Source organism: Sciurus vulgaris (assembly GCF_902686455.1).
Source record: "Sciurus vulgaris genome assembly, chromosome: 6".
In the NCBI taxonomy this organism is placed as follows: domain Eukaryota; kingdom Metazoa; phylum Chordata; class Mammalia; order Rodentia; family Sciuridae; genus Sciurus; species Sciurus vulgaris.
In genome coordinates this window covers 133,026,607-133,044,186 of record NC_136466.1, presented here as the reverse complement: position 1 = coordinate 133,044,186, position 17,580 = coordinate 133,026,607, and the positions used below count along the sequence as shown (strand labels likewise).

The 17,580-nt window shown below is 33.6% G+C and overlaps 1 protein-coding gene across 2 annotated transcripts in view; it reads right to left on the bottom strand.

The window, feature by feature from the left end:
- The window catches only part of HCN1 (hyperpolarization activated cyclic nucleotide gated potassium channel 1), a 404,733-nt gene that overhangs the window by 70,807 nt on the left and 316,346 nt on the right, over window positions 1-17,580 (bottom strand). The window contains exon 5 of one of the 2 annotated variants that reach the window (XM_079145910.1): window positions 9,513-9,659. The exons of the other annotated variant lie outside the window; for it this stretch is intronic. Coding sequence (XP_079002036.1) covers window positions 9,513-9,659 — 147 coding nt within the window. The remainder of the gene's footprint in view (window positions 1-9,512; window positions 9,660-17,580) is intronic. 2 annotated transcript variants of the gene reach the window in all.

The window sequence follows — 17,580 nt, the reverse complement described above, 5'->3', positions numbered from 1 at the left end:
AACAACATATCAAAATCTCTGGGACAATATGAAAGTAGTTCTAAGAAAAAAAAATTTACAGCACTGAGTGCCTACATTAAAAAATTAGAGAGATACCAAATAGATAAATTTATGTTTCTAAACATAATTCTGTTTTCTAAGGACTTGAAGTCCTTAGAAAAAGAAGAAAACCTAGCTCCCAAACCAGTAAGATAGGAACAAATTAAGATCACAGTTGAAATCAATGAAAATGAGAATAAGAAAATAATACACAGGATTAATGTAATGAAGAGTTGGTTCTCTGAAAAGATAAATAGGAGTGACAAGCTCTTAGCCCAACTAACAACAACAGAGTGAGAAGATGCACATCAACAAGATCTGAGATGAAAAAGATATCAACTTAGATCCTTCTGAAATTCAGAGGATTATAAGAACTTACTTTTTGAAAATTTATACTCCAGTAAACTGGAAAATCTGTAAGACACTGACAAATGTCTAGACACGTGACCTACCTAAGTTTGAATCAGGAAGATAGAGAAAACCAACAGACCAAGATAAAGTATGTTAACAGACCAATATAAAGTAATGACATTGAAACAGCATTTAAGAGCCTTCCAACAAAGAAAAACCCAGGACCTTCCTGATGGATTCTTACCTGAGTTCTATCAGACATTCACAGAACTATCACCAGTCTTTCTCAGATTTTTCCATGAAATTAAAAGGAGAGAATACTTCCAAATACTTTTTATGAAGCCACTATAACCCTGATACCAACACCAGACAAAGACACATCAAAGAAAGAAAACTACAGACTAATATCCAATGTGATGAAAATAGACACAAAAATCCTTAATGAAATATTAGCAAACCACATTCAAAAACACATCAAAGGGATAATATACCATGAACAAGTAGGTTTCATTCTAGGGATTTTTTTTTTTTTTTTTTTTTTTTTTTTTTTTTTTGCGGTGCTGGGGATCGAACTCAGGGCCTTGTGCTTGAGAAGTAAGCACTCTACCAACTGAGCTATCTCCGCAGCCCTCATTCTAGGAATTTTTGGTATATGAAAATCAATTTTTTATATATGAAAATCAATAAATGTTATTCATCACTTGAAAAGAATTAAGGCCAAAATTCCATGATCATCTCATTTGATGCAGAGAAGGCCTTGATAAAATCTAACACCCATTTATATTATAAACACTGGAATATCTATGGATCAAAAAATGTATTTCGATGTCATAAAAGTCATTATTTCAAGGCCAAACCCAACATTATACTAAATGGAGAAAAACTAAATTTCCATTAAATTCAGGAATAAGACAAGTCTTTTCACTCTAGCCACTCTCATTCAATATAGTCCTGGAAATGTTAGCCAGAGTGATAAAGCAAGAAAAGAAAATCAAGAGATACAAATAGGAAAAGAAGTCATGATAATTGTTCATTGATGATATGATCCTTTATCTAGAAGACCCAAAAAACTCCACTAGATGACAACACCCATAAATCAGTAGCTTTTCTATACTCTACCTGTGATTCAGCCAAGGAAGGAATCAGGAAAACCATCCCATTCACAATAACTTCAAAAAATTTAATACATGAAAATTAATCTAACTAGGGAGGTAAAAGAGGTCTCCAGTGAAAATTGTACAACTGAAGAAATAAATTAAAGAACTTAGAAGATGGAAACACATCCAATGTTCTTCGATAGGCAGAATTAATATTGTCAAAATGGCCAAACCACCTAAAACAATATACAGGTTTGTACAATACCCATCAAAATACCAATGACGTTCTTTATAGAATTAGGAAAAAAATAAAAAAATAAAAAAAATAAAAACAAGCGTTGAATTCATTTATAAGAATAAGAGACCAGAATAGCCAAAACAATACTAAACAAGAATAGTAAAGCAGGAGGCATCACAACAAGTGACCTGGAAGTGTACTACAGAGATCTAGTAACAAAGCAGCACAGTAGTACTAGCATCAAAACAGATATGAAGAGCAATGGAACAGAATATAAAACAAAGATACAAATCCACACATCTATAGCCATTGCATATTTGACAAAGCTGCCAAATATACATCTTGGAGAACGGATAGCCTTTTTAACAAATGGGAAAATTGGATAACTCAATGCAGAAAATGAAATTAGACGCTCTCTCAAATTAGACCCTGCATGAAACTCAAATCAAAGTGGATAAAAGACTTAGGAATTTTATCAGAAATTTTACAACTGCTAGAACAAAACATAGTGTCAACACTTAATTGTATAGTTGCTAGTTTTGACTTCCTTAGTAAGAACATCAAATCACAAGAAAATAAAACAAAGAATCAGTAAGCCGATGTCTTCAAACAATAAAACACTGCACAGCAAAGGAAATGATTAAAGAGTGTGAAGAGAGCCTACAGAATGGGAGAAAGTCTTGACCAGCTACTCCTCCAGGAAACTAATATCTAGAATACACAAAGAACTCAGAAAACTTAACACCACAAAAAACAAACAACCCAATCAATAAGCCATCAAAAGAGCTCAACAGAAACGTCTCAAATGAAGAAACACAGTCAACAAATGTATGAAAAAATGTTCAACAGGTCTAACAATCATGGGAATGCAAATCAAAACTACACTAAGATTTCATCTTATTCCACTCAGAATGGCAATGATCAACAACACAAACAATAACAAGTGCTGGCAAGGGTGTGAGGGGAAAGGTATATTTGTACGTTGGTGGTGGGACTGCAAACTAATATAACCACTCTGTAAAGTGGTATGGAGATTCCTCAAAAAACTAGGAATGAATCCACCATAAGACCCAGCTATCCCACTCCTTTGTTTTTTCCCTAAAGATCTAAAATTGGCATATTATAGCAACACAGCCACCTCAATGTTTATAGCAGCACAATTCACAATAGCTAAATTATGGGATCAATCCAGAGGCCTATCAATAGACAAATGGATTAAGAAACTGTGATGAAATTGTGATATATACATACATCACATCTTGTACAACAAGAACACAGGTTAATACACATATATACACACACAATGGAATTCTATTCAGCCATAAAAAATGAAATTGGGGCGTTTTCTGGTAAATGGATGAAAATGGAAAATGTCATCCTGAATGAAATTATCCAAACTCAGAAGCTCAAAGAATATTTTCTCTCCTTTGTGGAAGCTAGAGTAAATTCAAGAAAAGGGGAGGGAAGGATGGGATAACATTAAAAAAAATCAAATAGGAAGACAAGCAAAAGGAAATGTAATAGAATATAGGAAAGAGAATAAGACAGGGGAAGGAAGGTGACAGGGAAAAGGGGGAGGACAAGGAGGAGTTCATGAACTGAAATGGATTTCCATGCATCCATGACTCTGACAGGATGAACCCAGCTACTGTGCATATCTGTAAAGGTCTAATTTTTAAAAAAGGATTTTCTTTTGAAAATTGTAGTATTCCTTTATTTTGTGGCCTTAGCATTTCAGTGAATAATTGAAAAGAATATTTGAAGATGACTTTAAAATCACTTCCCAGAATGCACAAAATTCCAGTGTAGCTGAGTGTGCAGGTTGTATGACCTTGACCGTGAACTGCATATGACGATCTGCTTCTGTGAATCTTTGATACCCTGAGGTGTCTCACTTCTTAGCTTTGGACGAGGTAACTGGCACCAGTGTTTGATAAGTCATCAGTGATACTCTAGGCAAAATTGCCATAGTAATTTTCTTAGTCACTTGGGGAGCTTTTACAAAATACCAGAGACCAGGTGGCTTACAAACAACGAAAACTTATTTGACACAATTCTGCAGGCTGAGAATTCCAGGATTATATTGCCAGCAGATTTGTTGTCTAGTGAGAGCCAACTTTCTGGTTCATAAATGATCATCTTTTTGCTGTTGCTCACATGGCAGAGGGTCAAGGGATCTCTCTGGGACCTCTTTCATAATAGTCCTAATCCCATCCATGAAAGCTCCACCCTCATGACAGAATTACCCCCCAAAGCCTTCATCTCCTCATACCATCACCTTGCAGTTGAGGATTTCAACATCTGTATTTGGAAACAATGGACACAAACACATAGCAGCGATATAAGAAATGAAAGCATTTCCTGTGTATTCCATCAGTGTTATTAGAATATTTATAAACCTTTTATAATGGTACTTTATTGAAAATCTCTCCCTTCTGCACTCCCCAAGCTAACTCTTCACAAAATGACTCATGCATAAACCTGGAAAAAAGTTAAATAGAATGTAAAAACAACTACATAAAAAGTAGAATGCTCTGGCATATAGGGCGTACATCAAACACAATTACAGAGAAACACAAAGATGCCAGCTTCTTTTATGTAACATGTTAGAAAAAAATAATGAAGGCAGTCAGATCTACAATCACATCTGTGAGAAAACTCTTATCATTTTGAGCATTGCTTTTCTTATGCATACAAGAGCTGCTGCTTTATTGACAAAATGCTGAGTCCTCACAATCAACGGTTTCTTTGGGATGTTAAGGATGGATCCTTATTTAATTTCCATTTATTTATTTATCCAAAAAGTAAATATTAAGTGTCTACTATCTATGGGCTCAAGTTAGGGTAGAAATCAAGAAAGAGAAAGCCCTTGTTGTTTTGATTCTTGAATTCTCATGGCAGATCAGACAACACCGAAGAGAAAAGTTAGGCAAGAGTGATAGCCATGCACCAACAAGGCTTATGTAACAGGGACTGCAAGGGAGCATCACAGGGAAGGCTTCTTGGGGAGGTAACATTGGTACTGAGGCTTGAACAATAAGAACGAACCATTTGCTTTTTAAATTTGTTTCAGCAATTTGTCTATAATGTATGACAAAGATAAATCACCTAATTTCTGCCACAGAAACAAATAGAATTATTTCAATAAAGTGTTTGTGAAATATCAACAAACTGCACTAATTTTATGTGAGATTTTTGAAAGAACTTTCAAAGGTCAGGCAAATGAAATCCTTATCACCATTTAATATCTTAGGAATTTAAAAAAGTATTCAAACATTTAAAACAAAGACTGGGTTGTAAAATGGATAAACTTAATATAGACTAAATTTATTATGAATAGAGAAAATTTTTCATTTTCTTTACCACTACATTTTACTTTTTCTCTACTTTTAAGCAATAGTTTATGTGTTTGGGTTTTTGAGGTTCTGAAAGTGTAATATATCCTTCATTTTTGTAAGTTTCTGGGTTCCTAGACTTCTGTAAGCTGAACTCTCTGCTTATAATTATATGCTAACATCTCACATTACTTTAAATACATTCATAAAAATGAACATTCTGAACAATTAAGCACTGATAACTTACTCTTAAGTTGTAATATTTCATGCTGTTGGCTCAAAATTGAATATATGATTATCAGTTCTTGTGATATGTGTGTACACGTGTACAATGGACATCTTATTTTTTACCTTTTATCATGAAATAACTACCAAGTAATGCTGCTTTCCCTTTCTGAGAGCCGTGGTTCACCTACTGGGCGTAGGTTGTGCTGGTTGCTCAAGGTTTTCTGTGTGGCAGGAGCTTTCTAGAGTACTAGAGCACAACAGTTATAGAAACCCAGATTGGTGCAAGGTTACAGCTCATCTCCTAAATGAAGTGCAACTTAGAAAAGACAGAGTGATGTGCTTTATTATTTCTTAACTATTTCTCGTGATCTAACACTATACCTTGATTGTGGTATGTTCATAGTATTCTGATTTGATAGAAGTATGTTCCACTGTTCTTATTCAACATTTGTTATAAAATCATGTTTGGAATTTTTTAGACTCAAGTTTCAATTTAGTAATGACTTTTGTTATCTCTTTACCATGGTTTGTTTTTCTTCACTTTTCTATTCTACCCATGCTTTCCCTCTTCTAATACTCAGCTCAGTACAATATTAAACATGGACTTTCCTGTGATTCTGATGCCAGACCACCAAAAGCCGAGGAGCAGAAGAGTAAGTGGTGATATATTGTTTTCCCCTTTCTAGGTGGTAAATGTCTGAGCACTGCATGCTTTCACTTCTAGGAGCACCCATTTGATTAAATAGCCATGATTCTCACCCTGGCTTCCATTCATAATTCTAATAAATACTCACTAAGTAAATATTTCATGAGTTCTTAGTACATGCTGGTCACTAAAGATACAAGTGTAATAAACTCAGGTTGTATCCTCAAGAAACTCATGGTCCTGACATAGACAACAAACTGACAAATAATAAATACTGTAATAGAGTTGGAGTGGTTAGAGAAAATTTAGGAAGAGGACAATGCCTGACAAAAGTGCCAAATGGAAAGTAGGAGGTAAGTCAGATATAAAGGATTGAAAGTTAAGGGGTAGAATGGAGAAAGACAAAGAAGAATCAGAAGTTTTTTTTCCCCCCCAGGAAATTATCAACAATACTCATCAAAAATGATCAGTTTTTGGTTAATGAACCATTAATGTGAAGACATGAAGCTGAAGGCTGGCATGAAGTTTTCCTGTGCCAGGTTAAGGAGTCCGGACCTAGGGAATGAGAGGTCATGATCAGCCCCAAGAAGAGTGATATCACATTTGGAGCTTTACCAACAAATATGGTAGCCCTGCATTTTGAGCTGGTTGAGATCAAAGCGAGAGAGACAAGTCATGAGTAAACTTCAGAAGATGAGGTTAAAGGTGCTGAGACCCTGAACTATGGTATTTGAATAAATAAGGATAAAAGGTTCATAATTTAGCAACTAAATAGTTGTAGGAATTAACCAAATGGAAAGTTTGTCTGTGGGTGCAGGTAAAACTGAAAACTGAATTGCTTTTCACTCAAGATAAATATCAATTATAGTGTGGTAAGACAAAGAATAAGAAATAAAACACACGGTATAGAAAAATCTCCCATTATCTTCATTTTATAGTATGTTGAGAATTTTTTTTCTTTTATCACAGAGGTCTATTTCTCATTTAAAGGAGAAATTTCCTAGGGATCCTTTATGTACTTGCTCTGTCAGCTTTTTGTTTTTCTTCATGAGATTTGATGCTGGAATTCTAACGTTTCCTGCCTCTTTGGAATAGAGCCTTGGTTTTATCACATCTTCTGCATGCTTTCACTTTGAACTTTATCTTGGATACTGTCTTTTGAATTATTTATCTCCATGTTATGACTTGCCCTACTCTACATATGAACCCCTCTGAGCCCCGGAGAACACAACCTGGTTCCAGTGTCCCAAGCTTCTTCCATTTAGAGAAGAAGATTTAAACTGAAAAAAATTATAATAATCTGAGTTACAAGGAAGAGATAGAGCAAAGCATATTGATAGCTTTTTAAATAAATAAAATGTTGCTTTCTACAAAAATACAGAAAAGTTTGAATTACATTATACAAAAATAAAGAAAATATTTTTATGTTCTAATTTGACTGAGGACTGAGTGATAAATTAAAGCTACAAAAATGTCAGCAACAACTGGCACAATGGCTCAAGCCTATAATCCCAGTGACTCAGGAGACTGAGGCATGAAGGTCCCACGTTCAGACTCTGTTGAAAAACAAAATGAAAAGGGCTGTGGATGTGGCTCAATGGTAAAGTCTGCGCCCTGCAGGCATAAAGTCCTGATTTTGATCTCCAGTAAAACAAAAATAAAAATGATCATAATTTTACATTAGTATTAGTATCAGATATTTAGCTACATTTATTTCCAAAGCTCTTAAATGATATTTTTACAGCTTTGTGTTAAAAGAATAAGTAACTTTTAGTGGAAACAGAAAATTCAGAATGGTTAAAAAGCAGAAAGATATTACTTGGAATGAATATTTGAGTTATTTATTTTTTTCTAAATGTGCCAGCAATTAAAAAAAATGAAAATTATTGACCAATAGTGCTTGTTCTTGAGAAAATTTCAAAACAAAGATGGAGAAAACAAATGTGAAACACTAATAAAAAAAAAAGAGAGTGGAATGGATAAGTAGCACACAAAGGTTATGGACTAAGTGCCTGGGAATCAGAGGAAAAAAAAAGGGTTACATCCAGACTGAGGAAAGAAAGCAGAAAGAAGGAGGTATAATTTGAACTAGATTTTTACCAACAGATGAGAAGAATTTCTGGAAAACATTCAATTCAAAGGTGATAAATTATACTTTATTTTTGCAAAAAAGCAAATTGCTCACTTTGGTCACAGGTCACTTCTTAACACTCAGGGCAACAACAGAAAGAAAAGCTGGAAATTTAGCTAGAGTGCAGAAGGGTGGAATATGAACCCACAGACTCTGTATTTGATTTAATTTGTAATGCAGACTGCAAGTTTCTGAGCAGAGAAATGACCAGCCCATCTACATAAGAGATTAGTCTAACATAGTGAGAGGAGTAAGTTTAGTTCGATTGCATCAAGGAAGGAAGCAAGGCACAGATGTGAGATGCATTACCACCATGAATGGGTAACTGGATGTACAGAGCACAGAAGGAAAAGATTCAAAATAGGACTAAAGTTTTACATTCCGAATGACTTGAGAGAATGACTAAAAAAATTACAGAGATTTTAAAAGATAAATGTTTTAGTGATGGAAGATAATGACTTCATTACAGAACTTATTATATATGTGGTGCCAGGGGATACCATGAAGCTTTTAAGAATGGAGTTTATGGCAAGAACGCAGAGCTAAAATGTGCAGAATTGAAGTGTGCAATGAAATAAATTAAAGTGAACAAATTCAGAGACAGAAAATGAAAGCCAATGGCTCAGTTAATGGTACAATGTAAAAATCCCAAAGGGGAGATTTAGCATGCGAACTTTATTAGCAGCATAAAATGTGCCATCAGTGACTCAAAGACAAAGCATTGATGAACAACAGGTCATGGATAACTTTCAAGGAAATATTTTGGCAAAATGTGAAGAACAAAAAACAATGCAGTGATTATATGGAAATCTTATGAGAAAGTTGGTAATAAAAGAAAGTAGAGAGTAAAACAGTGCAAGAAATACAGTCTGCTGCATCCTCTTTCAGTCTTGCAGTGATCTGCATGTGCTGTGGACAGAAGGAAGACTTCTAGAGAGGAATGGGAGGAAGCTGTAAGGAAAGAGGTGGCTAATGACATTGTGAAATATTTTAACGTGTTGTAAGAAATCAGTCGCTTCTAGAAGGCCAGTATCTCCTGACCAGTGTCTACAAGATGATCAGAGAAAATGAAGATGGGAAGAGGAGTAGAAACCAAAACTCAAAAAATTTTAAAACATATGAAAAGTTTGAATAAGCATGAGATTGAGAAGGGGCAGACAATGAGGCCATAAGAAAGAATTTGGGGAAGCTGGGGACAAACAAAATATTCAAATTATAAGAAAAAAATGTTCTTGTACTTTTTTTTTTAACAGTTGAAATTTTTTTGATTTTGTTTCTGTTTTTTGAATGAGATAAAAATATATGAGAGTTAAGGCAAAAGATACATTAGCATTTAGTTCTGATTTTTATTTTGAGTGGTGTCATAAAATAAACTAGAGAATTTTCCAAGAAAAGAAGAAATAAACAATGATAATACATCATGAAGATTGGGAACAATAGATCTTACCTCTCTCAGAGGATCATTAAGTTCATTGAGAATATTTTCTTCATCGAAGATTTTGCCTTGGTATCTGTGTTCATAGTAATCATGTATCTTCTGACGCATATCTGCTGGTAATTTATGGAAGGACATGTATTGTTCCACTTGCTTATACTGCAAGGCAAGGAAGAAGAAAATCAGAACACATTGCTAGGCTGTGAGTGAAATCATCACATTTCTTTCTTGTGCTATGTTGAATAATTGATGTCAAAAGGAAGAACTCCTTTAAGAGCAGGGAACTCATGTACTAGGTTCCTATGTACCTACTTGGGGTCACATACTGTGTCTGGCATTTTATTTAGGCAGCGATATCCTGTAAAGTGCCCAGATGTGGATAGGAGGCATGAAAGGAATTCAGAGTGAATTTGTGAGTGAGTCCAAAAAGGCCAGTGATGGGACAAGAAGAAAACAATTAATTAAATAGGATGCTATTTTTTTCTAGTTGAGTAGTAAAAGAAATATAAAAACTGCTGCTTGGTTTTTCATTTGAAGGAAAAGAAATCTTGTAATGTTGAAAAGTACAAAAGGTTTTATCTTAAACCTTCCAACATAATATATGAACCTAATTAAATTTTGAATCTAAAGGCAGAAAGCCTGGCAGTTGTTTGAAAATCATAGATGCTTAAGCAACAGAGATGTGCAATAAAGTACTGAAAACTAAAAGTATGTCGGGCTTCCAATTTAGAGTTTAAGGATGAGATTAACTCTGCATCATTTTTAATTGAATGTGAATTTAGACATTGAAGTTTATTTAAGCAATTACTTCTTAAACTTGCTTGTTTATATGACCTGGGGAAGGCAAATCTTCAGGCTTAATCTTAGAGATTGAGTCCATTCATGTATCGACCCATTCTATTTACACAGAAAGGCACACACATAATTTTTAAAAAGTGGCATCTTTGCTACACACACAAGATCACAGATGAATGGATATTACCAGGGAGTTTAATTGAAGAGAAGAATTCCGGGCCTTACCCCTGACATATATAATCAGAATCTAAATCTTTTATTTTTTTAAATCCCCGGTAGATCATATAAACATTAAAGTCTGGGAAGCAGTCCCCAGGTGTTTCTGATAAGATGGTCATAAGATCACACTTAAAAAACAAGAAAAGTAAACCTAAACATTATTTTCATTTTACTAATGATAGAATGGAAGAGGAATTAAAAGCCTGTAATAAAAATGGATAAAGATACTATAAAGAGTATTCCCTTAAATAAAACACAGTTAATACATGGAAAATAATCTCAGATCGTTTCCTGATAACAGAGCTTTAGCTCAAAGACATAGGCCTCTTGATTCCTTGTCCATAATTATTATAACTGGTAATTGATAACTGACATCGGTAACTGGGAAGTGATAAGCATCAACATACTTTATTGTATTTCTTCATGTTTTTCCTATAAATTTTTCTTTCACATAAATTACATATCATTTGGAAATTCCTTTTTGGAGACCGGTATTCTCAAAGAAAATACTACTTCATCACAAAACTTGATTTAGTAACTGCACTGTTGTCCTAGAATTTAAAGTTGGAAAACCTATGTTTCTCTTGGAAGCAACTTGATTATAATATAGCAATTTGAATTTAGGCACCAGAGCATCACTGCCATTGTGTATAAGTGGTTTCTAGTAAATAGAAACCTGGAATAGAAAATAGATAAATAGAAAAAGAACCTGGAATGTAGTCTGCCTGCCCTCTCATGCAGGTGGTCCATAGAAAAGTAGTTTCAGTGGCTTTATCTACAAGACTGCAATACAGGATAAAGTTGATATGTAACTGTACTAGAAAAGCTCTGTCTTTATTTCTGGAAATATCTGTTTATTTGGTTTTTACTCTTGGTCAAAAATATGACAGTGGGAGACCCCTAAGGTTTGCTTCTGCACTAATGATTTGCAACTAGCCCACCCAGCTTGCTTAGACTGGCTTAACTGAAGATGTACAGTGAGCTTCATTTGGGAGCTCTCCAGAAGCCAAGATTCTTTGCTGGGAACATAGCTGGTCATGCCAGAGACTCAGACAGCATGTTCCTATTGCCCAAAGATTGGGCCCATAGGAAACTGGACTCTTGGACCTGGGTACTTAACTGTATTCTCTTTCTCTTGCTCTATTTTGTTTTTTGACTTTAAATAAAAATCTCTTGTGAGTCTACTCTGTGGAGTCTGGTGAGTCTTGCAAATATCCAGTTTTGGGAAAGCAAGAAAACAGCTTAAGATTCCAGAACTGAAAAAAATTTGATATTCACTTGTATGTCTCCTTGTATATGTTTCAGTTCTGCCTAACAAAAAATTCACTTTTCTTTGGGATCAAAGAAAACAGTCTCTGCTTCCTTTCCACCACAAACTGCTTGCCCAACAGCTTGGAATAGTCAAATCTATAACTTTAACTGATATATTTTTCATTTCTCCTTCCTTTGCCAAGCATCTTAGAGATGTGGAGAGTAGGATTAAAACTTAGTAGTCTTTTAATTCATTTGAAGGAAATTGTATACAAGGCCCACTCATATAGGGAAAATATAATCTATTCAACCTCTGTCTCTGGAATTGGAAAAGTAATCCTTGATTAGCTAAATAAAAATGTTACACATAGAACATTCATTTTTATATAAAAATTCCAGGTTAATTAGATCTAGTTATTTTTCCTCACGTAAGTCATTTCACCTCTATACCTGGTTTGCTAACTTACAGTTGAGAGGGTGTTAGATCAGATGATCTTCCTTGTTCTTTCAGATCATGGTTGCAAAGTTCTGTGAAATTTTCTTGTCTTTTACTCATGCTAAGTTTGACTTTTGAGTGTATATTACTTATTTTAACCATTGTTATTGCATAGTAATTATTGATCTAACAAATATAGAATGATTTTTGTGTAACAATGGTTTTTAAACCATTGCCCAATCACCAGTTTCCCCTGGGAACTTGTTAGAAATGCATATTCCTTCATAATCTCCACCCCAGACCCACTGAATCTGAACTCTACATTTGGGACACAGCAGTCTGTGTCCTAACAGGCCCTCCATACACTAAAATTTCAAATCACTGCTACATGCCAAGTATAGCGTTATCTTAGGACATCAGGAAGCATGTTGTAGTCAGAGTAGGAAAAAGATAAATTCAGTTTTTGGCAAGTTAAGTATAAATGCTCATGGCACATCCTCATGCTTATATGTAGGTCAGGTACTCAGAGGAGGAAATACGCACGTCATCAATGACTAAGGGAGCACTAAGGGACACTGTGTCAAATGAGGAGAAAAGAGTTGGAAACTGGAACTGGCCTTGTAAAGTTTTTGGACCACAGAGGCAGATCAAGTTAAGGGTACTGATAATAATCATGAGGACCAGATAGCAGAATCAGCAAAACATAATGAGCAGAACTTGAAGTGTCAAGGGTGGATGACCAAAGGTACATAATCTAAGAAAAGGGGCACTGGACGGTGACCACTAATTTGGAAATTACACAGAAATCTTTGTTAGAATACAACACATATAAAAACAAGGCACTATTTCTTCCTGTTTTCCTCAAATATCACAGGCCTTGGAAAAATAAATGGAAGTCTCCGTTACATGTGATATGAAAAACTAACAATACAAACTTCTTTTTGAAGATGACACCTAGTGGTAGCTGGAAAATGAAATTAACCAGATGCTTTAAGTTATACATAAGCTAGAAAAGTCAAAAAATGTAAACAAATAACAATATTTCTCATGCTTACAGTAATAAAGCATATGCAAAAGATTACTTGACACATTTAATAGTCACTGTTAAAAAGATTTTTGAAAAGCAAAGATGCAAATACATTTCTTTCTTAAACAAATGATCAAAAATTCATCCCATCAGAGCCAAAGAGACCATAAAACAGATACCTTCTAAAATTCTGTTATATTTTTATTTTTTAATTTTCTGCATAATTGACTATATGAAAGTAATGCATCACATGATATTAAAAATGATATAACAAGACTGTGTATAGCTATCATCCATTCTCTTAATTGACCAGTCTTACCCCTCCCATGTTAAAAGTTGTTTTGTCCATTTAATTAAGCAATTGCTTCTGTGTCTGTTTCTTGTACAGATTTATGATAGGCATCATTTGTTGACTTTTTTGCCAAAAATTGGGGTTTGATCACCAAGAGTCTCTCAGATCTCCCTTTTTCATGCTATAATTGTGTCTCTGTCATTAATTCTTCCTTAGTCTCCTTTGTAATATTTTTGGTATTTTGGCATTTTTTCAGGTTGTTTTTTTTTTTTTAATGGTACTGAGGAATGAACCCAGGGGCACTTAACCACTGAACCACATCCCCAACCCTTTTTATTTATTTATTTATCTATTTATTTATTTATTGTTTCTTTTTTTTTTTTTTTTTTTTTTTTGAGATAGGGTCTAAGTTACCCAGGGCCTCACTCATTTGCTGAGGCTAGCTTTGAACTTGCTATCTTCCTGCCTCAGATCCCTGAGTTGCTGGGATTACAGGCATATGCTACCATGCCCAGCCTGTTTTGTAATTTTATGTAGCATATTTATCTCCATTGATGGTTCAGAGAATTTTAAGTAGTTTATAGAAGGAAAACAACCTCTTTCCCTTCCACTCTCTAACTTGTTGTTTCTGCCTTTGTGCTGTACAAGTTGATTATAATTCTCCACTTCTCACTGAAATTTCCAAACCCATAAAGTGCTTATATTTTCTGACCATCTAAATATTAACCACAATGCCAAATGGAGCATTTGATGGCATTTTCTTTTGTTTTGGGCTTTTATATGTCTCTTATTTCTTCTACAATTAATTTTTATTGTAGTGTCACTTTTTTCAGCCTCCATATCCCAGTCAATAGATACTTAGTTTTCTTTAGAGATTTTCCTGCAGAAATTTGTGAAAATGAAAAAGAGTATGTTATTCGTAGTTACTCTTCAAACATATAGAATTCCGAGATTCTCATTTAAGACCTCAAATCTATAAAACATGGCACATAACAAATTAACTTTTACTCTTGGGAAGCATGGAGCTATGGGACAGTAACCTGCTTTATGAATTCTCAAGACAGTTTTCTCAAGACATGTCCACAGTAGACTCCACCTGTGAGGAGGAGCCCTTGGGTAAATTGGGACTATCACAGTCTCATCTCTTGTGACTCAGACTGTGCTGATAACTCATTTCAGCACTCTTCTAGATTTTATGGAGTGAGAGAAACAAGAATCAGTGGTGAGATAACTGCCCATAAGACTCAGCCTTCTTCCCAGAGTGTGTTGCAGTCTTCAGAGGACACAGTAAAATCACCAGTAGGTAAATATAATTTCCAGTTTTTATTTCAAAGGTCAATTCATTATCCGTGCATTAGTTTTAAAAATAATACATCATAATTCCCTGTTTAGCTAAAACTTTACCAGTTTTACAATTGAGGGTTAAGAATACACTTTTGAAAATTGACATTATCATATGTAGACACTAAATTCCTAAAGGTATTTGAAACAGAAAATCTTATTGAACAATAAATTAGTTTTACTCTAATAAAATGTTGGGCAATAGCGATACTTCAAATAATGAATCCATTAACCACTTGTAAATTATTATTACATAAAAGCTTTCTTTAAAACAGTTTATAATATGAGTTAATTCATAATGTATTTATACATATACTGTGAGATTATGGTTAAAAATAAATTTCATAATGCTTTAACAGCATGACTAAATTATGTTTTAATACTGGTATGTGATGAATTCATTAGTGTTACCAAATAGATACCATATTTATCTGATACGTGTGTATTAAAATATACAAATAGACACTTCACAGAAGATATACAATCAATTAACAAATATATGAAAAAAGTTCAACATCTCTACCAATTAGAGAAATGCCAATCAAAACTACTCTAAGATTTCATCTCAGTTCAATCAGAATGACAATTATCAAGAATACAAGCAACAATAAATGATGAGGATGTGGTCCTCATTCATTACTGGTGGTACTGCAAATTGGTGCAACCACAATAGAAAGCAGTGTGGAGATTCCTCAGAAAACTTGGAATGTGACCACCATTTGAACCAGCTATCCCATTCCTCCGTTTAAACCCAAAGAACTTATAATGAGCATACTACAGTGAGGCACCCACATCAATGTTTACAGCAACTCAACTCATAATAGCTAAACTATGGAACCAACCTAGGTGTCCTTGAACAGATGAGTGGATAAAGAAAATGTGATATATATATCACAATATAATGTGATCATTATATATGTGTGTGTGTGTGTGTACATATATATTCTATACAATGTGTATATATATATTCTATGAGATATATATATTCTATACAAGATAGAATATTACTCAGCTTTATAGATGAATGAAATAATTGTGGCATTTACTGGTAAATGGATGGAGCTGGAGAATATTATGCTAAGCAAAATAAGCCAAACTCCAAAAAACCAAAGGCTGAATGTTTTCTCTGTTATGCAGATGCTAATTCACAATAAGGGGGAGGGGCAGTAGGGAAGACTAGAGTTACTTTAGATTAGGTAAATGGGAGTGAAAGGAGGGGAAGAGGTATGGGGGGTAGGAATGATAATAGAGTGAAACAGACATTATTACCTCATGTCTACATGATCCTACAATATGTACAATCAGAAAAATGAGAAATTACACTCCATTTATGTATGATATATCAAAATTTATAAATGCATTCTGCTGTCATGTGCAACTAATTAGAAAAAAATTTAAAATTAATAAAAAATATACATATGTATGTGTAATAAGTTTCAAAAACCTATAACATCTTATCCAAAAATCAGTTACTTCATTTTTTCTTAATATTTGGTAACAACTATTTTTCTAAAGCTTGTCTGAATATTCTATTTATTCATATAATGTATAATGGTCATATATGTATTATGTAATTTAACTAATATTTATGTATTCTATTACATACCATTTAAAGTAATAATATATGCAATATTTTATATTATTAAATATAGTATTACACTCAATCTAGGCCATATTAGACAGATGTAAAAGCTTTCTACTGAATACTACAAAGGCTATGTATTATGCATTTCAGGCATGCATCTAAAAATTGTTTTAAATTGAAAAGCAGACAAAAAGAGAAAAAGAAATATATACTATATAACCTTTGTGTTGTCACCTGGAGGTTGTTAATACACAAGCACCTTTTGGTGTCCTCACTACTTGACATTAGTACAAGTTTTCTACCAAGGTAAATATTATTCTCATGAAATGTTTTCAAAATTGTATATTTATTGTGATTCTTAAACACTTTTTTGGTTAACAATGGAATCAATTTTCATTTTCAAATCATACATAAATACTTCATTAATTTGCTATCTTTAAGTAGGCTATACTAGCTAAAACAGAATTCAAACTTGTTTTGGATCATGCAAAATTTACAGAGGTAGATAAAAGGGCATCTGCCAAAAGTGAATGCAAAATGAAAATAAAGACTGTCTATAGTTCTCTGCATATCAATTGATAGGAGACATTCCTTGCTATTGTAAAACACCCATGAAAGTTGGAATAAGTTGTACTTTGACTTATTTTCTATTATATTCATTGGGTTTTTAATTTTTAATTTATATATATTATTTTTTAATGTTTTCATGTCTGTTTTCTTATATGTCTGCATGAAATGATATCTAATATACTCCATGTTTTGCAAGACAGTGATAATACTTGGCATGTATCTGTATATACTTAATGGAGATAATTACTGAAAATTTTTAAATAGCAAAGAGTTTTAAAACCTAGTTGAATTAAAATACATGCCTCATGTTCAATATAAATACAGGCATCAAAATGATGATTAGAATGACATTTTTCTAACAGCATAGAAATTGTAGTCATTTTACATTTAAATAATTATATTTAATAGGTTTTAAATGTAATTTTTTAGATTTTTAAAAATTTATTCTAAGTAGTTATACATGACAGTAGAATGCATTTTGACACATTGTACACAAATGGAGTGAGTATAGCTTCTCATCCCTCTGGTTGTACGTGGTGCTAATTCATACCAATAGTGTAAAAA